Raw genomic sequence first — 24,071 nt, 5'->3', positions numbered from 1 at the left:
GAAAGAAGTACAACTCAGAAATCCTGAAAACAGCAGCACCAGAAGAAAAAAAAAGCAGCAAAGAAATCAGAAAACGGGAAAACAGGAAAGTCACCTCCTTCAAATAATCGTCCCGATCGCTACGCCGGAAGCCTGAAACAGAGAGTATATACCGTCATTAAACAGCCGCACTATAGAGGGTGCCGGCCTTTATACCTGGCACACGACATCACTGCATGAGGACCTGTCCACATTACACCGCCTTACAAGAAAGGGAGCCGTACACATTACACCTCCTCACCACAGTGAGCACCGTACACATTACTACCAGAGGGGGTGTGTCAGGATAATATGAATATGCCATGTTTTGAGTACATACCTAAAGGGTCCATGAGTTTTCAGACACACGCTGTGGGCTTTTCCAACCCCACCTCTTCACTCTGCCCCAATGTGGTGCACATCCTGATCATTGTGTCGTTCGTATATGAGGTTCATACAGTGAGCTATGTATAAAAATGGTTTGTCACAACACTAAGAAAAGGGGAGGATTCAGACTCTGAGTGGGGTCACCACAGGGGGAGTGCCTTGGTTTTAGGCTGGGAAATAAGTGAGTGAAGCAGTAGTCTTCCGGGGTCTAACTGCTATACAAATGATCTGAAAGAAATGTAAGTGTTTTTTTCAACTTTAAACCCATTTTATTTGTAATTGTACTGTACATACGATACTTGTCTACTTTTATAATACCAAGTATCGTATGTACGGTACAATTACAAATAAAATGGGATTAAAGTTGAAAAACACTTACATAGTGTTCAGATCATTTCATCTCCTGGTTGCCCATGTGCTCAGGAGACACATCAAGATGCATATCACACACCTGAATTGCAGCTAGACCCCGGACAAAAGATACACTCACAACTCAGCAGAGTTAAGATATGCCCTCTGGTCGTGACATCACTGAGTGGGCTGAGTTATGAAACGCACTCCTCTATTCTCAGAGTTATGACAAACCATTTTTTGACATATCTCGCTGTATGAACCTCGTATACGGACACGATGATCAGGAAGTGCACCACGTCAGGGGGATTCTTTTAAGTGTAAACACGGCGTAGCTACACGACCCCCTTATGGAGAAACCCGCTCCTTGCACTCGTTGGGTTTAGCTTTTAGCGATTTCAGGGAGTTATAGATCTCTCGATGGACATCCGGAATATATAATCCTTATATCTCTAGCCCTGATTGGTGCCAAAATACATAACCTTAAACAAACAGTAGAATCCCATGCTTTCTGTACCAGTTATAGCCAGTATCAGGTGGGAGGGGGGAATGAGGAGTGTAGGGAGACTTGTCTATCCCAGCACAGAGCAATAAAAATTCTTCAGTGATTTTAGCACACTGGGCGCACATTACACTATATAGCAGGGGAAGGGAGAGTGGCTTAGGATTCCAGCCTTCTGCTGGCAGGCACAGGAAACTGCAGCTGAGAGCTCTGAATGTGTAATGGGAGTAAGTCAGAAATTCTTCCTATTTCCTGACAGGAGGCTTTCTGTAAGAAAATGCAGGTGAAGCGTCTGGTATCGAGTGCGTATCACCCACAGACCAGTGGCTCATGTAAGCGCTTCAACGGTACCCTCAAACAGATGCTACGCATACAGGTTGACACCCAAGGACACGACTGGGAGCGGTACCTCCCACACCTGCTATTCTCTTACCAAAAGGTTCCGCAGACCTCGATGGGGTTCTCCCCTTTCAAGCTCCTGTATGGCAGGCGAGTCCGGGGACCCCTTGGGTTGGTAAGGGAATCCTGGGAAGAGGAGCCGAACCCTTTTGAAGTGTCCATAGTAGAGTATGTCATGCGCTTCCGTGACAAAATAGACATTGACGCAGTTCGTGCATGACAACATGATGCAGGTTCAGGCTGACCAGAAGCACTGGTACGACCAGAATGCCCGGGAGTGCACCTACCAGGTGGGTCAAAAGGTGTGGATGCTGGTCCTCGTACCAAAGGATAAGCTTCAGGCAGCCTAGGAAGGCCCGTACGTCGTCCACCAACAGCTCAATCCAGTCACCTACGTGGCAAAGCTTGATCACGCTCGGGGTAGGCGAAAGGTCTTTCACGTCAATATGATGAAGGCTCATCACGAATGTGAAGTCTACGTCCTACTGGTCTGCAGCCTGGCCAAAGATGGGGAGGAAGACCCCCCCCCCCCCCCCCGGACATGCTGGCCCAAGGCTGGTGTGTCCATCAAGGACGTGGAGGTAAGCGCCTTGTTAATCGAACCCCAGCTGTCACAGTTGCGGACCACGCTGGAACCCTTCCAGGCCGTGTTCTCCAACCGACCTGAAAGGAATGAGTTAGCGGTCCACGAGGTGGAATCATGCCCCACGACGGCGAACACCCTATTGGATATCCGACAAGGTGCAGCAGGTTATGTGCCAGGAGATTGATGAGATGTTACAGCTCGGGGTGATTCAATGGTCAAAGAGCGCATGGGCCTCACCTGTAGTTCTCGTGCCAAAGAAGGATCAGACCACCCGGTTCTGCATGGCCTACAGTGGGCTCAACGCCATCACAGCCTCTAACGCGCACCCCATGCCACACATCGAGGAGCTGCTTGAGCGGTTAGCTGACGCAAAATATCTGTCCATAATGGATCTGAGTCGGGGATACTAGCAGATTCCCGACCCCCGAGGCGCAGAAGTCCGCCTTTATCACACCCTTCGGACTGTACGAGTCCACGGTCATGCCCTTCGGCATGAAGAATGCCCCAGCCACTTTCCAGCGGATGGTCAACCTCCTGCTTCAGGGACTGGAGAAGTACGCAGTGGCGTACTTGGATGACATTGCCATCTTCAGTTCCTCCTGGGATGAACACCTGCAGCATTTTCAGGAAGTGCTCAGGCGAATTCACCAAGCAGGTCTGATCATCAAGCAGGGAAAGTGCTAGATGGGTATGAGAGAGGTCCACTACCTGGGGCACCGGGTAGGCGGGAACTCCATAAAGCGTCCTGGCCCCCCCAGGACCAAGAAGCAGGTGATGTCCTTCCTGACAACTGCAGGGTACTATAGCCGCTTCGTATCGAACTATAGTGGCCTTCCAGGCTTTGAAAACAGCCCTGTGCAATTCTCCTGTGATAAAAGCAGTCGACAGCAGTCGCCCGTTCCTGTGGCAGACCGATGCCAGCGAGTTTAGCCTCAGTGGTGTGCTCAGCCAGGTTGACTCGGGGAACCAAGAGCACCCTGTGTTGTACCTGAGCCGGAAGCTTCTGCCGAGGGAAGTGGCCTATTCCACCATTGATTAGGAGTGCCTGGCCATGGTCTGGGCCCTGCAACGTTTGCAGCCCTACCGGTATGGTTACCCCTTCACTGTGGTGACTGATCACAACCCTCTGCGCTGGCTACAAGCCATGTGTGGAACCAACGGAAGGTTGTTACGCTGGAGCCCTGACCTCCAACACCACAACTTTAACGAGAAACACAAAAAGGGCAGCGAGCATGGCAATGCAGATGGGATGTCCCGCCGGGGCAAACCTGCCGAAGTGCGCATGAAGGAGTCCCGTGAGGTTCTGCCTCCGTAGCACAGTCCAAAAGGGGGAGGTGTCAGGAAATAGGATGAAGTTGATTACTTCAGTTACACATGCATAGCTCTCAGCTGCAGAAACGTGTTGAGATTCTTACCCATATGGTTCGTGCTGAAGTCTGTATCCTCTATGCTTAAAGTTTGTGAATAAAGAAAATTCTTTTTTACGGATTCAGTGAAGCTGGACATTCTCTTCTTGATATAGATAGATCCCCTTCAGAAAAGAACTGGGCAACCAAACAACCCCGATTCATGACATATTAGTGTGAGTGGCGAAGGATGATAATGATATCGACCCTGAGATCAGTGAAAGCGCCATACACATTACACCTCCTCACCAGAGGGGGCGACGTACACATTACACCTCCTCACCAGAGGGAGTACAGTACACATTACACCACCACACCAGAGGGGGCGCCGTACACATTACACCTCCTCACCAGAGGGGGCGCCATACACATTACACCACCTCACCTGAGGGAGTACAGTACACATTACACCTCCTCACCAGAGGGAGCGCAGTACACATTACACCTCCTCACCAGAGGGAGTACAGTACACATTACACCTCCTCACCAGAGGGGGCGCCATACACATTACACCTCCTCACCAGAGGGAGTACAGTACACATTACACCTCCTCACCAGAGGGAGTACAGTACACATTACACCTCCTCACCAGAGGGGGCGCCATACACATTACACCTCCTCACCAGAGGGAGTACAGTACACATTACACCTCCTCACCAGAGGGGGCGCCATACACATTACACCTCCTCACCAGAGGGAGTACAGTACACATTACACCACCACACCAGAGGGGGCGCCGTACACATTACACCTCCTCACCAGAGGGAGTACAGTACACATTACACCTCCTCACCAGAGGGAGTACAGTACACATTACACCACCACACCAGAGGAAGTACAGTACACATTACACCTCCTCACCAGAGGGAGCGCAGTACACATTACACCTCCTCACCAGAGGAAGTACAGTACACATTACACCTCCTCACCAGAGGGGGCGCCATACACATTACACCACCTCACCTGAGGGAGTACAGTACACATTACACCTCCTCACCAGAGGGGGCGCCATACACATTACACCACCTCACCAGAGGGAGTACAGTACACATTACACCTCCTCACCAGAGGGGGCGCCATACACATTACACCTCCTCACCAGAGGGAGTACAGTACACATTACACCTCCTCACCAGAGGGGGCGCCATACACATTACACCTCCTCACCAGAGGGAGTACAGTACACATTACACCACCACACCAGAGGGGGCGCCGTACACATTACACCTCCTCACCAGAGGAAGTACAGTACACATTACACCTCCTCACCAGAGGGGGCGCCAAACACATTACACCTCCTCACCAGAGGGAGTACAGTACACATTACATCTCCTCACCAGAGGGGGCGCCGTACACATTACACCTCCTCACCAGAGGAAGTACAGTACACATTACACCTCACCAGAGGGAGCACAGTACACATTACACCACCTCACCAGAGGGAGCACAGTACACATTACACCACCTCACCAGAGGGGGCGCCATACACATTACACCTCCTCACCCGAGGGAGTACAGTACACATTACACCTCCTCACCAGAGGGGGCGCCATACACATTACACCTCCTCACCAGAGGGAGCACAGTACACATTACACCACCTCACCAGAGGGAGCACAGTACACATTACACCACCTCACCAGAGGGGGCGCCATACACATTACACCTCCTCACCCGAGGGAGTACAGTACACATTACACCTCCTCACCAGAGGGGGCGCCATACACATTACACCTCCTCACCAGAGGGAGCACAGTACACATTACACCTCCTCACCAGAGGGAGCACAGTACACATTACACCTCCTCACCAGAGGGAGTACAGTACACATTACACCTCCTCACCAGAGGGGGCGCCGTACACATTACACCTCCTCACCAGAGGAAGTACAGTACACATTACACCTCACCAGAGGGAGCACAGTACACATTACACCACCTCACCAGAGGGAGCACAGTACACATTACACCACCTCACCAGAGGGGGCGCCATACACATTACACCTCCTCACCCGAGGGAGTACAGTACACATTACACCTCACCAGAGGGAGCACAGTACACATTACACCACCTCACCAGAGGGAGCACAGTACACATTACACCACCTCACCAGAGGGAGTACAGTACACATTACATCTCCTCACCAGAGGGGGCGCCGTACACATTACACCTCCTCACCCGAGGGAGTACAGTACACATTACACCTCACCAGAGGGAGCACAGTACACATTACACCACCTCACCAGAGGGAGCACAGTACACATTACACCACCTCACCAGAGGAAGTACAGTACACATTACACCTCCTCACCAGAGGGAGCGCAGTACACATTACACCTCCTCACCAGAGGAAGTACAGTACACATTACACCTCCTCACCAGAGGGGGCGCCATACACATTACACCACCTCACCTGAGGGAGTACAGTACACATTACACCTCCTCACCAGAGGGGGCGCCATACACATTACACCACCTCACCAGAGGGAGTACAGTACACATTACACCTCCTCACCAGAGGGGGCGCCATACACATTACACCTCCTCACCAGAGGGAGTACAGTACACATTACACCACCACACCAGAGGGGGCGCCGTACACATTACACCTCCTCACCAGAGGAAGTACAGTACACATTACACCTCCTCACCAGAGGGAGCGCAGTACACATTACACCACCTCACCTGAGGGAGTACAGTACACATTACACCTCCTCACCAGAGGGGGCGCCAAACACATTACACCTCCTCACCAGAGGGAGTACAGTACACATTACATCTCCTCACCAGAGGGGGCGCCGTACACATTACACCTCCTCACCCGAGGGAGTACAGTACACATTACACCTCACCAGAGGGAGCACAGTACACATTACACCACCTCACCAGAGGGAGCACAGTACACATTACACCACCTCACCAGAGGGAGCACAGTACACATTACACCTCACCAGAAGGAGCACAGTACACATTACACCTCCTCACCAGAGGGGGCGCTGTACATATTACACCTCCTCACCAGAGGGGGTGCTGTACACATTACACCTCCGTTTCAGAGGGGGCGCTGTACACATTACACCGTCTCACCAGAGGACGCCCACTACACATTACACCACCTCACCAGAGGGGGCGCTGTACACATTACACCACCTCACCCGAAGGAGTACAGTACACATTACACCTCCTCACAAAAGAGGACGCCTTACACATTACACCTCCTCACCAGAGGGGGCGCCGTACACATTACACTTCCCCACCAGAGGGAGCACAGTACACATTACACCTCCTCACCAGAGGGAGCACAGTACACATTACACTTCCCCACCAGAGGGAGCACAGTACACATTACACCTCCTCACCAGAGGGGGCGCTGTACACAATACACCTCCTCACCAGAGGGGGCGCTGTACACAATACACCTCCTCACCAGAGGGGGCGCTGTACACATTACACCACCTCATCCGAGGGAGTACAGTACACATTACACCTCCTCACCAGAGGAAGCCCACTACACATTACACCGCCTCACCAGAGGGAGTACAGTACACATTACACCTCCTCACCAGAGGAAGCCCACTACACATTACACCTCCTCACCAGAGGGAGTACAGTACACATTACACCTCCTCACCAGTGGGAGCACAGTACACATTATATCTCCTCACCAGAGGGAGCGCAGTACACATTACACCTCCTCATCCGAGGTAGTACAGTACACATTACAACTCCTTACCAGAGAGGGCGCCGTACACATTACACCGCCTCACCAGAGGGAATACAGTACACATAACACCTCCTCACCAGAGGGAATACAGTACACATTACACCTCCTCACCAGAGGGGGCACCATACACATTGCTGGAGTCGGTCTCTCTGTGCTGGTGTCTCTGTCTCCCTCTGGTGGTCGGTCTCTCTGTGCTGGTGTCTCGTCTCCCTCTGGTGGTCGGTCTCTCTGTGCTGGGGTCTCTGTCTCCCTCTGGTGGTCGGTCTCTCTGTGCTGGTGTCTCTGTCTCCCTCTGGTGGTCGGTCTCTCTGTGCTGGTGTCTCTGTCTCCCTCTGGTGGTCGGTCTCTCTGTCTCCCTCTGGTGGTCGGTCTCTCTGTCTCCCTCTGGTGGTCGGTCTCTCTGTCTCCCTCTGGTGGTCGGTCTCTCTGTACTGGTGTCTCTGTCTCCCTCTGGTGGTCAGTCTCTCTCTGTGCTGGTGTCTGTCACCTTCTGGTGGTCGGTCTCTCTGTACTGGTGTCTCTGTCTCCCTCTGGTGGTCGGTCTCTCTGTGCTGGTGTCTGTCTCCCTCTGGTGGTCGGTCTCTCTGTCTCCCTCTGGTGGTCAGTCTCTCTCTGTGCTGGTGTCTCTGTCTCCCTCTGGTGGTCAGTCTCTCTGTGCTGGTGTCTCTGTCTCCCTCTGGTGGTCAGTCTCTCTGTGCTGGTGTCTGTCACCTTCTGGTGGTCGGTCTCTCTGTACTGGTGTCTCTGTCTCCCTCTGGTGGTTGGTCTCTCTCTGTGCTGGTGTCTCTGTCTCCCTCTGGTGGTCAGTCTCTCTGGGCTGGTGTCTCGGTCTCCCTCTGCTGGTCGGTCTCTCTGTGCTGGTGTATCTCTGTCTCCTTCTGGTGGTCGGTCTCTCTCTGTGCTGGTGTGTCTCCCTCTGGTGGTCAGTCTCTCTGTGCTGGTGTCTCTGTCTCTCTCTGGTGGTCGGTCTCTCTGTGCTGGTGTCTGTCTCCCTCTGGTGGTCGGTCTCTCTCTGTGCTGGTGTCTCTCTGTACTGGTGTCTCTCTGTCTCCCTCTGGTGGTCGGTCTCTGTGCTGGTGTCTCTCTGTCCCCTTCTGGTGGTCGGTCTCTCTCTGTGCTGGAGTCTCTCTGTCTCTCTCTGGTGGTCGATCTCTCTGTGCTGGTGTCTCTGTCTCTCTCTGGTGGTCGGTCTCTCTGTGCTGGTGTCTGTCTCTCTCTGGTGGTCGGTCTCTCTGTTCTGGTGTCTCTCTGTCTCCCTCTGGCGGTCGGTCTCTCTGTACTGGTGTCTCTCTGTCTCCCTCTGGTGGTCGGTCTCTGTGCTGGTGTCTCTCTGTCTCCCTCTGGTGGTCGGTCTCTCTGTATTGATGTCTCTCTGTCTCCCTCTGGTGGTCGGTCTCTGTGCTGGTGTCTCTCTGTCTCCTTCTGTTGGTCGTTCGCTCTGTGCTGGTGTCTCTGTTTTCCTCTGGTGGTCAGTCTCTCTGTGCTGGTTGTCAGGATATTGTATGAAATGTTATGATTTTGTAGCTTGCCTGTTAGCCCATGCTGTGGGTTAACCCCCTCCCTCCTTCTCTCTCTGGCTCTCTTTGTTTCAATGTGTGAGTGGAGCTTTCTTCTCAATGCTCTACCCTCCGCCCGGAGCCATGAGCCCAGCAGCGCTCAGATACCAAAGCCCCGGCCCGATCACTTTCCTGTTATGGAGAAGGACGGGGACTTGGACACTTTTCTGCGGGCCTTTGAGAAAGCCTGCAGACAGTACCGGCTGCCTACAGATGAATGGGCACGATACCTGACACCAGGGCTGAGAGGCAAAGCTCTGGAGGCGTTTGCTGCCCTCCCGCAAGAACATGATGGTGACTATGAGGTCATCAAGCAGGCCCTGATAGCCAAGTACCAGCTTACACCCGAGGTGTACCGTAGAAAGTTCCGGAACCTCCAACGTGGCCCACACGACAGTTACAGTGATGTGGTGCATGGACTGGGGACCCACTTTGACCAGTGGACCCAAGGACTGTCAGTGACCACCTTTGCACAGCTGCGAGACCTGATGATCAAAGACCAGTTCTTACATCTTTGCCCAGCTGAGGTGCGACAGTTCGTGATGGACAGAGAACCCAAAGACGTGACGAAAGCAGCGCAGATTGCCGATGCCTATGAGGCCAACCGTAGATCGGAAGTGTGGAAGCCAGTCACCACCAGCTGGAGAGGGGGTAAGCCTGCAACCAACGCCAGTACCCCTGCCAGCCAACACACCAGAGGTCCTGGCCCCGTGGCCAACTGCACCAGACGTACCACCGAACCTCGCACGTGTTACACCTGCCATCAGACTGGTCATATCAGTACCTTCTTTCCAGACAGGCCGAAGAACCCCCCAGCCAAGGCCCCAGGGCCTAACGCAGCAGTTCTTTTGGTGGGTGGGGTGCTTGGGAGGGTGTGTGACAACGTACAGCACGTCACTGTGGGAGGCCATGTTGCTACAGGCCTCAAGGACACCGGGGCTGAACGAACCCTCATCCGACCCGAACTGGCGGCCCCTGAAGAAATCATTCCGGGGAAAACCCTAACTGTCACTGGGATTGGGGGCATCAGCTGTCCCTTACCAATGGCCCGGGTTTATATTGATTGGGGTGAAGGAAGTGGGGCTGTCTGATAATTTGCCCACTGATGTTTTGTTGTGGACTGATTTGGGGAGGATGGTTGCATACTACGCCCCTGACACCCCTCCCCAATCTGCTAATGAGGGTAACGTTAACCCTGATGATGATGATGATGGTGGGAAATCGCATGTGTTACCTGACCATGCTTTATCTTGTGTTGATGCATCTACTAATGATTTTTTCCCTAGGATTGATGGTGAAAATGTTGTACCTTTGCCAACTGAACCTGATAACCATTTTTCTGCAAAGGTTAATGTGTCCATAGGTACAGGCGTGCCCAGCCACGTCGCTCTGCGGAGTGAGACGGCTGAGGAACCCCTAGCAGGGGCAAGTGTCGGTGCTACAGGAAATGGGGAGAAGCATGGGAACCGTGAGGAAGGTGATGCCATGAAATTGACCAGTACCACCGAGGAAGGTAACTGGCCCATAAGTAGCACTGCCCCTGGAGTGTTGGGGGTGGATGGGGAGGTAGAGCCCATAGCAGCGCCGGCTGATGGGTCTGTAGAAATCCCCGGGGAGACAGCCTACGTAGCTGCTGTCACCCACAGTCAGAGTGCCCGGAACGCAGACAACTGCCTGCCTTCCGGACCCTCCTCAGTCATCAGTGTGACTGAACCAGAGGTGGACCCAGAGCCGGTCCAAGAGGGTTCCCGTGGGGAAGGGACCCTGACGTCGCTTCTGGCTTCCCCTAGCCAGGAGTTTCAGGCCGCTCTGCACACAGATGCGAGCCTAGAGAGTTTGAGACAACTCGCCGAGACGCGCTTCTCCGAGACTGATAAGGAGAGGGTGTTCTGGGAACGAGGAAGGTTGTACCGGGAGACAGTACCCGGAAAATCGCAAAAGGAGTGGTTGAGGGAAAGACAGCTGGTCGTCCCGCAGCAATTCCGGGGTGAGTTGTTACGGATTGCCCATGAGATCCCGCTAGGCGGACACTTGGGGATCAGCAAAACTAAGGCCCGGCTGTCTCAACACTTCTATTGGCCTAAGATGGGGACAGATGTGTCAAACTTCTGCCGCTCCTGTGTCACCTGTCAAAGGGTGGGGAAAGCGGGGCCTGCTCTTAAGGCTCCCCTGATCCCTTTGCCAGTGATAGAAGAGCCTTTCCAGAGGATCGCGATGAACATTGTGGGCCCGTTGGCCGTCACAAGCAGCTCTGGAAAGCAATACATCCTTACTGTGGTAGACTATGCTACCCGGTACCCAGAGGCAGTAGCTCTGTCTTCAACTAGGGCAGATAAGGTGGCGGATGCCCTGTTGGCCATCTTTTCACGTGTAGGATTTCCCAGGGAAATGCTTACTGATCAAGGGACCCAATTCATGTCTCGCCTAATGGAGGCTCTCTGTAAGAAAATGCAGGTGAAGCACCTGGTATCGAGTGCGTATCACCCACAGACAAATGGCTTGTGTGAACGCTTCAATGGTACCCTCAAACAGATGCTGCGCATGCTGGTTGAGACACAAGGGCAAGACTGGGAGCGGTCCCTCCAACACCTGCTGTTCGCTTACCGAGAGGTTCCGCAGGCCTTGATGGGGTTCTCCCCCTTCGAGCTCCTGTACGGCAGGCAATTCCGGGGACCCCTTGGGTTGGTAAGAGAATCCTGGGAAGAGGAGCCGAACCCTTCTGAAGTGTCCATAGTAGAGTATGTCATGCGCTTCCGTGACAAGATGCAGACCTTGAAGCAGTTGGTGCATGACAACAGGACGCAGGCTCAGGCTGACCAGAAGCACTGGTACGACCAGAACGCCCGGGATCGGACCTACCACATGGGTCAAAAGGTGTGGGTGCTGGTCCCCGTACCAACGGATAAGCTTCAAGCAGCCTGGGAGGGCCCGTACGTCGCCCACCAACACCTCAACCCGGTCACCTATGTGGTCACGCTTGACCACGCTCGGGGTAGGCGAAAGGCCTTTCACATCAACATGATGAAGGCTCATCACGAACGTCAACCTTTCATCCTACCGGTCTGCAGCTTGCCCGAAGACGGGGAGGAAGAAACCCTCCTGGACATGCTGGCCCAAGCCAAGGCCAGTGGGTCCATCGAGGATGTGGAGGTAAGCGCCTCACTAACCGAACCCCAGCAGTTGCAGTTGCAAACCACACTGGAACCCTTCCGGGCCATTTTCTCCAACCGGCCTGGAAGGACTGAGTTAGCAGTCCACGAGGTGGACACCGGGAATCATGCCCCACTACGGTGAACACCTTATCAAATCTCCGACCAGGTGCAGCACGTTGTGCGCCAGGAGATCGATGAGATGTTACTGCTTGGGGTGATGCGACGGTCAAAGAGCGCGTGGGCCTCACCTGTAGTTCTCGTGCCAAAGAAGGACCGGACCACCCGGTTCTGCGGGGACTACAGGGGGCTCAACGCCATCACAGCCTCTGACGCACACCCAATGCCGCGCATCAAAGAGCTGCTTGAGAGGTTAGCTGGCACAAAATACCTGACAATAATAAATCTGAGTCGAGGATACTGGCAGATTCCCGAGCCCTGAGGCGCAGGAGAAATCTGCCTTTATCACACCCTTCGGACTGTACGAGTCCACAGTCATGCCCTTCGGAATGAAGAATGCCCCTGCCACTTTCCAGCGGATGGTCAACCTCCTGCTTCAGGGACTGGAGGAGTACGCAGTGGCGTACTTGGATGACATTGCCATCTTCAGTTCCTCCTGGGAGGAACACCTGCAGCATCTCGAGGAGGTGCTCAGGCAAATTCACCGAGCTGGACTGACTATCAAGCCGGCAAAGTGCCAGATGGGCATGAGTGAGGTCCACTACCTGGGGCACCGGGTAGGCGGAGGCACCCTAAAGCCCGAGCCTGAGAAAGTGGGAGCGATCGTGAACTGGCCCACCCCCAGGACCAAGAAACAGGTGATGTCCTTCCTAGGCACTGCAGGGTACTATAGGCGCTTCATACAGCACTATAGTAGCCAGCAAAACCCTTGACGGACCTCACCAGGAAGAAGCTACCCCACATCGTCAACTGGACAGATGGCTGTGAGGGGGCCTTCCAGGCGTTGAAAACAGCATTGTGCAACGCCCCTGTGTTGAAAGCAGTCGACAGCAGTCGACCGTTCTTGGTACAGACTGACGCCAGCGAGTTTGGCCTCGGTGCTGTGCTCAGCCAGGTTGACTCGACCAAGAGCACCCCGTGTTGTACCTGAGCCGGAAACTTTTGCCAAAGGAAGTAGCCTACTCCACCATCGAGGAGTGCCTGGCCATAGTCTAGGTCCTGCAGCGCTTGCAGCCCTACTTGTACGGTCGCACATTCACCGTGGTGACCGACCACAACCATCTGCGCTGGCTAAACGCCATGTGTGGAGCCAACGGCAGGTTGCTACGCTGGAGCATTGCCCTTCAGCAGTTTGACTTCACCATTGAACACAAAACGGGCAGGGAGCATGGGAATGCAGATGGACTGTCCCACCAGGGTGAACCTACTGAGGTGCGCATGGAGGCATACCGTAGGGTTCTGCCTCCCTAGGGCAAACCAAAAGGGGGAGGTGTCATGATATTGTATGAAATTTTATGATTTTGTAGCTCGCCTGTTAGCCCATGCTGTGGGTTAACCCCCCCTTCTCTCTCTCGCTCGCTTTGTTTCAATGTGTGAGTGGAGCCTTCTTCTCAATGCTCTACCCTCCCCCCAAGCCAGGAAGGTCTATCGCGCTGGTGGCAGTCCAAAGCACCCTCCAGCTGAAACTGGTCTGATAAGACATGCGGCTCTTTGTTCTGTTATAGTAAGATATTGGGCCACCGATTGGGGCTAGAAAAACAATAAGTATATATTGTGAATCTCCATCGACGGATTTATCCGCCACGGCAAACGCGGGCTTCTAGTTCCAACAGGTAAAAAAGTACGGATTTCTCTGGAACTGTGTGTCCCACTAGCCCGAATTTAGTATCTATAGAGAGCAAATCTTAATACAAGATGGATGAGGGGTGTGTTATGACTCTGCCAGATTCTTCAGCGAAAATATTACAACTTACAGCTGAGGAAAGGGGAGGGCGATCTTAACTCAACCCCTTTAGTGATGTCACGAGCCTGGGGGTTTAAAAGTCTCTACCCTTATCCCAGCCTCAGTCAGAGTCAGCAGAGATCTTACCGGAGGGGCTGTTTCTACCCAGACCTCCTGGGACATTTGGGGAGCTCCGCCCACCAGCATGGTTTTGCCTGATATGAACTGAGAACATGTGAGTTTTACCTTTCTTCTTTATTCCCTTTTATTTTATAATTACCTTGTACATATTTCAATTGTAACATCCTTGTAATATTTTCTATAAACACTGCCTTAAATCTTTTATGGAGTATAATATTTAATATACTAGATTCGTTCTTCTGCTCTAAAACGTACCCTAAGTCATCTGAAGGGAATTACGCTGTTTTGGGTTAGCTTCGGACCCGTTTAATCGAAGCTGGTGGCAGCATACCTTTGTACTGGGTAGTTGGGAGTCATTGTAGCGACTGCGGCGTTGATATTGTTCCTGCCTGAGTGGGAGTAGTTTAACTGCGTCGCTGCAGCGTGCCCAATAACCAGAACATAGCAGGCAGCCTTTCTGGCGACTAATTACCCTAGGTGCAGTACCTAATCTGACCTGAGAGTAAGGGGGGCGCCAGAGAGCTGCGAGTTTCAAGTGGAATTGTAAGCGGGATATACATAAATCCCTGCAGTTTGTGGTATATTGAAAGCAGTGGGATACCTAAAATAAGCCCCTGCTGTAAACTAAGAGGTCAATAGCCTTGTGTGTGTTTTTCATCACATTGTTAGCAGTGGAGGGATAACTAAGATAAGCCCCCCTGCACATGTGATAACCGTCTGTTGGCCTAAAGTCACCCCGATCCGTGACGTGGGGGTGAGTCATGGTGTGAATCGTGACACTGGTGTCTCTGTCTCCCACTGGTGGTCGGTCTCTCTCTGTGCTGGTCTCTCTGTCTCCCTCTGGTGGTTGGTCTCTCTCTGTGCTGGTGTCTCTCTGTCTCCCTCTGGTGGTCGGTCTCTCTCTGTGCTGGTGTCTCTCTGTCTCCCTCTGGTGGTCGGTCTCTCTCTGTGCTGGTGTCTCTCTGTCTCCTTCCGGTGGTCGGTCTCTCTCTGTGCTGGTGTCTCTCTGCCTCCCTCTGGTGGTCGGTCCCACTCTTTGCTGGTGTCTCTCTGTGCTGGTGTCTCTCTGTCTCCCTCTGGTGGTCGGTCTCACTCTGTGCCGGTGTCTCTCTGTCTCCCTCTGGTGGTCGGTCTCTCTGTGCCGGTGTCTCTCTGTCTCCCTCTGGTGGTTGGTCTCTCTGTGCTGGTGTCTCTCTGTGCTGGTGTCTCTCTGTCTCCCTCTGGTGGTCGGTCTCTCTCTTTGCTGGTGTCTCTGTCTCCCTCTGGTGGTCGGTCTCTCTCTTTGCTTGTGTCTCTCTGTCTCCCTCTGGTGGTCGGTCTTTCTCTGTGCTGGTGTCTCTCTGTGCTGGTGTCTCTCTGTCTCCCTCTGGTGGTCGGTCTCTCTCTTTGCTGGTGTCTCTCTGTCTCCCTCTGGTGGCCGGTCTTTCTCTGTGCTGGTGTCTCTCTGTCTCCCTCTGGTGGTCGGTCTTTCTCTGTGCTGGTGTCTCTCTGTGCTGGTGTCTCTGTCTCCCTCTGGTGGTCGGTCTCTCTCTGTCTCCCTCTGGTGGTCGGTCTCTCTCTGTCTTCCTCTGGTGGTCGGTCTCTCTCTGTCTCCCTCTGGTGGTCGGTCTCTCTCTGTGCTGGTGTCTCTCTGTCTCCCTCTGGTGGTCGGTCCCACTCTTTGCTGGTGTCTCTCTGTGCTGGTGTCTCTCTGTCTCCCTCTGGTGGTCGGTCTCTCTGTGCCGGTGTCTCTCTGTCTCCCTCTGGTGGTTGGTCTCTCTGTGCTGGTGTCTCTCTGTGCTGGTGTCTCTCTGTCTCCCTCTGGTGGTCGGTCTCTCTTTGCTGGTGTCTCTGTCTCCCTCTGGTGGTCGGTCTCTCTCTTTGCTTGTGTCTCTCTGTCTCCCTCTGGTGGTCGGTCTTTCTCTGTGCTGGTGTCTCTCTGTGCTGGTGTCTCTCTGTCTCCCTCTGGTGGCCGGTCTTTCTCTGTGCTGGTGTCTCTCTGTCTCCCTCTGGTGGTCGGTCTTTCTCTGTGCTGGTGTCTCTCTGTCTCCCTCTGGTGGTCGGTCTCTGTGCCGATGTCTCTCTGTCTCCCTCTGGTGGTCGGTCTTTCTGTGCCGGTGTCTCTCTGTCTCCCTCTGGTGGTTGGTCTCTCTGTGCTGGTGTCTCTCTGTCTCCCTCTGGTGGGCGGTCTCTCTCTGTGCCGGTGTCTCTGTCTCCCTCTGGTGGTCGGTCTCTCTCTTTGCTGGTGTCTCTCTGTGCTGGTGTCTCTCTGTCTTCCTCTGGTGGTCGGTCTCTCTCTGTCTCCCTATGGTGGTCGGTCTCTCTCTTTGCTGGTGTCTGTCTCCCTCTGGTGGTCGGTCTCTCTCTGTCTCCCTCTGGTGGTCGGTCTTTCTCTGTGCTGGTGTCTCTCTGTCTCCCTCTGGTGGTCGGTCTCTGTGCCAATGTCTCTCTGTCTCCCTCTGGTGGTCGGTCTTTCTGTGCCGGTGTCTCTCTGTCTCCCTCTGGTGGTTGGTCTCTCTGTGCTGGTGTCTCTCTGTCTCCCTCTGGTGGTCGGTCCCACTCTTTGCTGGTGTCTCTCTGTCTCCCTCTGGTGGGCGGTCTCTCTCTGTGCCGGTGTCTCTCTGTCTCCCTCTGGTGGTCGGTCTCTCTGTGCTGGTGTCTCTGTCTCCCTCTGGTGGTCGGTCTCTCTGTGCTGGTGTCTCTCTGTCTCCCTCTGGTGGTCGGTCTCTCTCTTTGCTGGTGTCTCTCTGTGCTGGTGTCTCTCTGTCTTCCTCTGGTGGTCGGACTCTCTCTGTCTCCCTATGGTGGTCGGTCTCTCTCTTTGCTGGTGTCTGTCTCCCTCTGGTGGTCGGTCTCTCTGTGCTGGTGTCTCTCTGTCTCCCTCTGGTGGTCGGTCTCTCTCTGTGCTGGTGTCTCTCTGTCTCCCTCTGGTGGTCGGTCTCTCTGTGTGCCGGTGTCTCTCTGTCTCCCTCTGGTGGTCGGTCTCTCTGTGTGCTGGTGTCTCTCTGTCTCCCTCTGGTGGTCGGTCCCTCTCAGTGCCGGTGTCTCTCTGTCTCCCTCTGGTGGTCGGTCTCTCTCTGTGCTGGTGTCTCTCTGTCTCCCTCTGGTGGTCGGTCTCTCTTTGCTGGTGTCTCTGTCTCCCTCTGGTGGTCGGTCTCTCTCTTTGCTTGTGTCTCTCTGTCTCCCTCTGGTGGTCGGTCTTTCTCTGTGCTGGTGTCTCTCTGTGCTGGTGTCTCTCTGTCTCCCCCTGGTGGCCGGTCTTTCTCTGTGCTGGTGTCTCTCTGTGCTGGTGTCTCTCTGTCTCCCTCTGGTGGTCAGTCTTTCTCTGTGCTGGTGTCTCTCTGTCTCCCTCTGGTGGTCAGTCTTTCTCTGTGCTGGTGTCTCTCTGTCTCCCTCTGGTGGTCGGTCTCTGTGCCGATGTCTCTCTGTCTCCCTCTGGTGGTTGGTCTCTCTGTGCCGGTGTCTCTCTGTCTCCCTCTGGTGGTCGGTCTCTCTGTGCTGGTGTCTCTGTCTCCCTCTGGTGGTCGGTCTCTCTGTGCTGGTGTCTCTCTGTCTCCCTCTGGTGGTCGGTCTCTCTCTTTGCTGGTGTCTCTCTGTGCTGGTGTCTCTCTGTCTTCCTCTGGTGGTCGGTCTCTCTCTGTCTCCCTATGGTGGTCGGTCTCTCTCTTTGCTGGTGTCTGTCTCCCTCTGGTGGTCGGTCTTTCTCTGTGCTGGTGTCTCTCTGTCTCCCTCTGGTGGTCGGTCTCTGTGCCAATGTCTCTCTGTCTCCCTCTGGTGGTCGGTCTCTCTGTGCTGGTGTCTCTCTGTCTCCCTCTGGTGGTCGGTCCCACTCTTTGCTGGTGTCTCTCTGTCTCCCTCTGGTGGGCGGTCTCTCTCTGTGCCGGTGTCTCTCTGTGCTGGTGTCTCTCTGTCTTCCTCTGGTGGTCGGTCTCTCTCTGTCTCCCTATGGTGGTCGGTCTCTCTCTTTGCTGGTGTCTCTCTGTCTTCCTCTGGTGGTCGGTCTCTCTCTGTCTCCCTATGGTGGTCGGTCTCTCTCTTTGCAGGTGTCTGTCTCCCTCTGGTGGTCGGTCTCTCTGTGCCGGTGTCTCTCTGTCTCCCTCTGGTGGTTGGTCTCTCTCTGTGCCGGTGTCTCTCTGTCTCCCTCTGGTGGTCGGTCTCTCTCTCTGCTGGTGTCTCTCTGTCTCCCTCTGGTGGTCGGTCTCTCCCTGTGCTGGTGTCTCTGTCTCCCTCTGGTGGTCGGTCTCTCTCTGTGCTGGTGTCTCTCTGTCTCCCTCTGGTGGTCGGTCTCTCTCTGTGCTGGTGTCTCTCTGTCTCCCTCTGGTGGTCGGTCTCTCTCTGTGCTGGTGTCTCTGTCTCCCTCTGGTGGTCGGTCTCTCTCTGTGCTGGTGTCTCTCTGTCTCCCTCTGGTGGTCGGTCCCACTCTTTGCTGGTGTCTCTCTGTCTCCCTCTGGTGGTCGGTCTCTCTGTGCTGGTGTCTCTCTGTCTCCCTCTGATGGTCGGTCTCTCTCTTTGCTGGTGTCTCTCTGTGCTGGTGTCTCTCTGTCTCCCTCTGGCGGTCGGTCTCTCTGTGCCGATGTCTCTCTGTCTCCCTCTGGTGGTCGGTCTCTCTGTGCTGGTGTCTCTCTGTCTCCCTCTGGTGGTTGGTCTCTCCGTGCTGGTGTCTCTCTGTCTCCCTCTGGTGGTCGGTCTCTCTCTTTGCTGGTGTCTCTCTGTCTCCCTCTGGTGGTCGGTCTTTCTCTGTGCTGGTGTCTCTTTGTGCTGGTGTCTCTCTGTCTCCCTCTGGTGGTCGGTCTCTCTCTGTGCTGGTGTCTCTGTCTCCCTCTGATGGTCGGTCTCTCTCTGTCTCCCTCTGGTGGTCGGTCTCTCTGTGCTGGTGTCTATCTGTCTCCCTCTGGTGGTCGGTCTCTCTGTTTGCTGGTGTCTGTCTCCCTCTGGTGGTCGGTCTTTCTGTGCCGGTGTCTCTCTGTCTCCCTCTGGTGGTCGGTCCCACTCTTTGCTGGTGTCTCTCTGTCTCCCTCTGGTGGTCGGTCTCTCTGTGCTGGTGTCTCTCTGTCTCCCTCTGGTGGTCGGTCTTTCTGTGCCGATGTCTCTCTGTTTCCCTCTGGTGGTTGGTCTCTCTGTGCTGGTGTCTCTCTGTCTCCCTCTGGTGGTCGGTCTCTCTCTGTGCTGGTGTCTCTCTGTCTCCCTCTGGTGGTCGGTCTCTCTCTGTGCTGGTGTCTCTCTGTCTCCCTCTGGTGGTCGGTCTTTCTGTGCCGGTGTCTCTCTGTTTCCCTCTGGTGGTTGGTCTCTCTGTGCTGGTGTCTCTCTGTCTCAATCTGGTGGTCGGTCCCACTCTTTGCTGGTGTCTCTCTGTCTCCCTCTGGTGGTCGGTCGTTCTCTGTTCTGGTGTCTCTCTGTCTCCCTCTGGTGGTCGGTCTCTCTGTGCTGGTGTCTCTCTGTCTCCCTCTGGTGGTCGGTCTCTCTGTGCCGGTGTCTCTCTGTCTCCCTCTGGTGGTCGGTCTCTCTCTGTGCCGGTGTCTCTCTGTCTCCCTCTGGTGGTCGGTCTCTCTCTGTGCTGGTGTCTCTGTCTCCCTCTGGTGGTCGGTCTCTCTCTGTGCTGGTGTCTCTCTGTCTCCCTCTGGTGGTCGGTCTCTCTCTGTGCTGGTGTCTCTCTGTCTCCCTCTGGTGGTCGGTCTCTCTCTGTGCTGGTGTCTCTCTGTCTCCCTCTGGTGGTCGGTCTCTCTCTGTGCTGGTGTCTCTCTGTCTCCCTCTGGTGGTCGGTCTCTCTGTGTGCTGGTGTCTCTCTGTCTCCCTCTGGTGGTCGGTCTCTCTCAGTGCCGGTGTCTCTCTGTCTCCCTCTGGTGGTCGGTCTCTCTGTGCCGTTTCTCTCTGTCTCCCTCTGGTGGTCGGTCTCTCTCTGTGCTGGTCTCTCTCTGTCCTGGTGTCTCTCTGTCTCCCTCTGGTGGTCGGTCTCTCTGTGCCGTTTCTCTCTGTCTCCCTCTGGTGGTCGGTCTCTCTGTGCCGGTGTCTCTCTGTCTCCCTCTGGTGGTCGGTCTCTCTCTGTGCTGGTGTCTCTCTGTCTCCCTCTGGTGGTCGGACTCTCTGTGCTGGTGTCTCTCTCTGTCTCCCTCTGGTGGTTGGTCTCTCTCTGTGCCGGTGTCTCTGTCTCCCTCTGTCCCGGTGTCTCTGTCTCCCTCTGGTGGTCGGTCTCTCTCTGTGCTGGTGTCTCTCTGTCTCCCTCTGGTGGTCGGTCTCTCTGTGTGCTGGTGTCTCTCTATCTCCCTCTGGTGGTCGGTCTCTCTCAGTGCCGGTGTCTCTCTGTCTCCCTCTGGTGGTCGGTCTCTCTCTGTGCCGGTGTCTCTCTGTCTCCCTCTGGTGGTCGGTCTCTCTCAGTGCCGGTGTCTCTCTGTCTCCCTCTGGTGGTCGGTCTCTCTCTGTGCTGGTGTCTCTCTGTCTCCCTCTGGTGGTCGGTCTCTCTCTGTGCCGGTGTCTCTCTGTCTCCCTCTGGTGGTTGGTCTCTCTGTGCTGGTGTCTCTCTGTCTCCCTCTGGTGGTCGGTCTCTCTCTGTGCCGGTGTCTCTCTGTCTCCCTCTGGTGGTCGGTCTCTCTCTGTGCCGGTGTCTCTCTGTCTCCCTCTGGTGGTCGGTCTCTCTCTGTGCTGGTGTCTCTCTCTGTCTCCCTCTGGTGGTCGGTCTCTCTCAGTGCCGGTGTCTCTCTGTCTCCCTCTGGTGGTCGGTCTCTCTCTGTGCTGGTGTCTCTCTCTGTCTCCCTCTGGTGGTCGGTCTCTCTCTGTGCTGGTGTCTCTCTGTCTCCCTCTGGTGGTCGGTCTCTCTCAGTGCCGGTGTCTCTCTGTCTCCCTCTGGTGGTTGGTCTCTCTGTGCTGGTGTCTCTCTGTCTCCCTCTGGTGGTCGGTCTCTCTGTGCTGGTGTCTCTCTGTCTCCCTCTGGTGGTCGGTCTCTCTCTTTGCTGGTGTCTCTCTGTGCTGGTGTCTCTCTGTCTTCCTCTGGTGGTCGGTCTCTCTCTGTCTCCCTATGGTGGTCGGTCTCTCTCTTTGCTGGTGTCTGTCTCCCTCTGGTGGTCGGTCTCTCTCTGTCTCCCTCTGGTGGTCGGTCTTTCTCTGTGCTGGTGTCTCTCTGTCTCCCTCTGGTGGTCGGTCTCTGTGCCAATGTCTCTCTGTCTCCCTCTGGTGGTCGGTCTTTCTGTGCCGGTGTCTCTCTGTCTCCCTCTGGTGGTTGGTCTCTCTGTGCTGGTGTCTCTCTGTCTCCCTCTGGTGGTCGGTCCCACTCTTTGCTGGTGTCTCTCTGTCTCCCTCTGGTGGGCGGTCTCTCTGTGCTGGTGTCTCTCTGTCTCCCTCTGGTGGTCGGTCTCCCTCTTTGCTGGTGTCTCTCTGTGCTGGTGTCTCTCTGTCTTCCTCTGGTGGTCGGACTCTCTCTTTGCTGGTGTCTGTCTCCCTCTGGTGGTCGGTCTCTCTGTGCTGGTGTCTCTCTGTCTCCCTCTGGTGGTCGGTCTCTCTCTGTGCTGGTGTCTCTCTGTCTCCCTCTGGTGGTCGGTCTCTCTGTGTGCTGGTGTCTCTCTGTCTCCCTCTGGTGGTCGGTCCCTCTCAGTGCCGGTGTCTCTCTGTCTCCCTCTGGTGGTCGGTCTCTCTCTGTGCTGGTGTCTCTCTGTCTCCCTCTGGTGGTCGGTCTCTCTTTGCTGGTGTCTCTGTCTCCCTCTGGTGGTCGGTCTCTCTCTTTGCTTGTGTCTCTCTGTCTCCCTCTGGTGGTCGGTCTTTCTCTGTGCTGGTGTCTCTCTGTGCTGGTGTCTCTCTGTCTCCCCCTGGTGGCCGGTCTTTCTCTGTGCTGGTGTCTCTCTGTGCTGGTGTCTCTCTGTCTCCCTCTGGTGGTCAGTCTTTCTCTGTGCTGGTGTCTCTCTGTCTCCCTCTGGTGGTCGGTCTCTGTGCCGATGTCTCTCTGTCTCCCTCTGGTGGTCGGTCTTTCTGTGCCGGTGTCTCTCTGTCTCCCTCTGGTGGTTGGTCTCTCTGTGCCGGTGTCTCTCTGTCTCCCTCTGGTGGTCGGTCTCTCTGTGCTGGTGTCTCTGTCTCCCTCTGGTGGTCGGTCTCTCTGTGCTGGTGTCTCTCTGTCTCCCTCTGGTGGTCGGTCTCTCTCTTTGCTGGTGTCTCTCTGTGCTGGTGTCTCTCTGTCTTCCTCTGGTGGTCGGTCTCTCTCTGTCTCCCTATGGTGGTCGGTCTCTCTCTTTGCTGGTGTCTGTCTCCCTCTGGTGGTCGGTCTTTCTCTGTGCTGGTGTCTCTCTGTCTCCCTCTGGTGGTCGGTCTCTGTGCCAATGTCTCTCTGTCTCCCTCTGGTGGTCGGTCTCTCTGTGCTGGTGTCTCTCTGTCTCCCTCTGGTGGTCGGTCTCTCTGTGTGCTGGTGTCTCTCTGTCTCCCTCTGGTGGTCGGTCCCTCTCAGTGCCGGTGTCTCTCTGTCTCCCTCTGGTGGTCGGTCTCTCTCTGTGCTGGTGTCTCTCTGTCTCCCTCTGGTGGTCGGTCTCTCTTTGCTGGTGTCTCTGTCTCCCTCTGGTGGTCGGTCTCTCTCTTTGCTTGTGTCTCTCTGTCTCCCTCTGGTGGTCGGTCTTTCTCTGTGCTGGTGTCTCTCTGTGCTGGTGTCTCTCTGTCTCCCCCTGGTGGCCGGTCTTTCTCTGTGCTGGTGTCTCTCTGTGCTGGTGTCTCTCTGTCTCCCTCTGGTGGTCAGTCTTTCTCTGTGCTGGTGTCTCTCTGTCTCCCTCTGGTGGTCGGTCTCTGTGCCGATGTCTCTCTGTCTCCCTCTGGTGGTCGGTCTTTCTGTGCCGGTGTCTCTCTGTCTCCCTCTGGTGGTTGGTCTCTCTGTGCCGGTGTCTCTCTGTCTCCCTCTGGTGGTCGGTCTCTCTGTGCTGGTGTCTCTGTCTCCCTCTGGTGGTCGGTCTCTCTGTGCTGGTGTCTCTCTGTCTCCCTCTGGTGGTCGGTCTCTCTCTTTGCTGGTGTCTCTCTGTGCTGGTGTCTCTCTGTCTTCCTCTGGTGGTCGGTCTCTCTCTGTCTCCCTATGGTGGTCGGTCTCTCTCTTTGCTGGTGTCTGTCTCCCTCTGGTGGTCGGTCTTTCTCTGTGCTGGTGTCTCTCTGTCTCCCTCTGGTGGTCGGTCTCTGTGCCAATGTCTCTCTGTCTCCCTCTGGTGGTCGGTCTCTCTGTGCTGGTGTCTCTCTGTCTCCCTCTGGTGGTCGGTCCCACTCTTTGCTGGTGTCTCTCTGTCTCCCTCTGGTGGGCGGTCTCTCTCTGTGCCGGTGTCTCTCTGTGCTGGTGTCTCTCTGTCTTCCTCTGGTGGTCGGTCTCTCTCTGTCTCCCTATGGTGGTCGGTCTCTCTCTTTGCTGGTGTCTCTCTGTCTTCCTCTGGTGGTCGGTCTCTCTCTGTCTCCCTATGGTGGTCGGTCTCTCTCTTTGCAGGTGTCTGTCTCCCTCTGGTGGTCGGTCTCTCTCTTTGCTGGTGTCTGTCTCCCTCTGGTGGTCGGTCTCTCTGTGCCGGTGTCTCTCTGTCTCCCTCTGGTGGTTGGTCTCTCTCTGTGCCGGTGTCTCTCTGTCTCCCTCTGGTGGTCGGTCTCTCTCTCTGCTGGTGTCTCTCTGTCTCCCTCTGGTGGTCGGTCTCTCCCTGTGCTGGTGTCTCTGTCTCCCTCTGGTGGTCGGTCTCTCTCTGTGCTGGTGTCTCTCTGTCTCCCTCTGGTGGTCGGTCTCTCTCTGTGCTGGTGTCTCTCTGTCTCCCTCTGGTGGTCGGTCTCTCTCTGTGCTGGTGTCTCTGTCTCCCTCTGGTGGTCGGTCTCTCTCTGTGCTGGTGTCTCTCTGTCTCCCTCTGGTGGTCGGTCCCACTCTTTGCTGGTGTCTCTCTGTCTCCCTCTGGTGGTCGGTCTCTCTGTGCTGGTGTCTCTCTGTCTCCCTCTGATGGTCGGTCTCTCTCTTTGCTGGTGTCTCTCTGTGCTGGTGTCTCTCTGTCTC

General features: G+C 55.1%; 1 protein-coding gene across 1 annotated transcript in view; it reads right to left on the bottom strand.

The window, feature by feature from the left end:
* TMEM256 (transmembrane protein 256) overlaps positions 1-24,071 on the bottom strand; it is a 47,327-nt gene that overhangs the window by 3,189 nt on the left and 20,067 nt on the right. The window contains exon 2 of the mRNA XM_069767584.1: positions 95-132. Within this exon, the coding sequence (XP_069623685.1) occupies positions 95-132 (38 nt within the window). The remainder of the gene's footprint in view (positions 1-94; positions 133-24,071) is intronic.

This window comes from Ranitomeya imitator, chromosome 4 (genome assembly GCF_032444005.1).
Source record: "Ranitomeya imitator isolate aRanImi1 chromosome 4, aRanImi1.pri, whole genome shotgun sequence".
NCBI classification, from domain to species: Eukaryota; Metazoa; Chordata; class Amphibia; order Anura; family Dendrobatidae; genus Ranitomeya; species Ranitomeya imitator.
The sequence above is the reverse complement of the archived record's forward strand: the minus strand, read 5'-3'. Positions and strand labels throughout refer to the sequence as shown.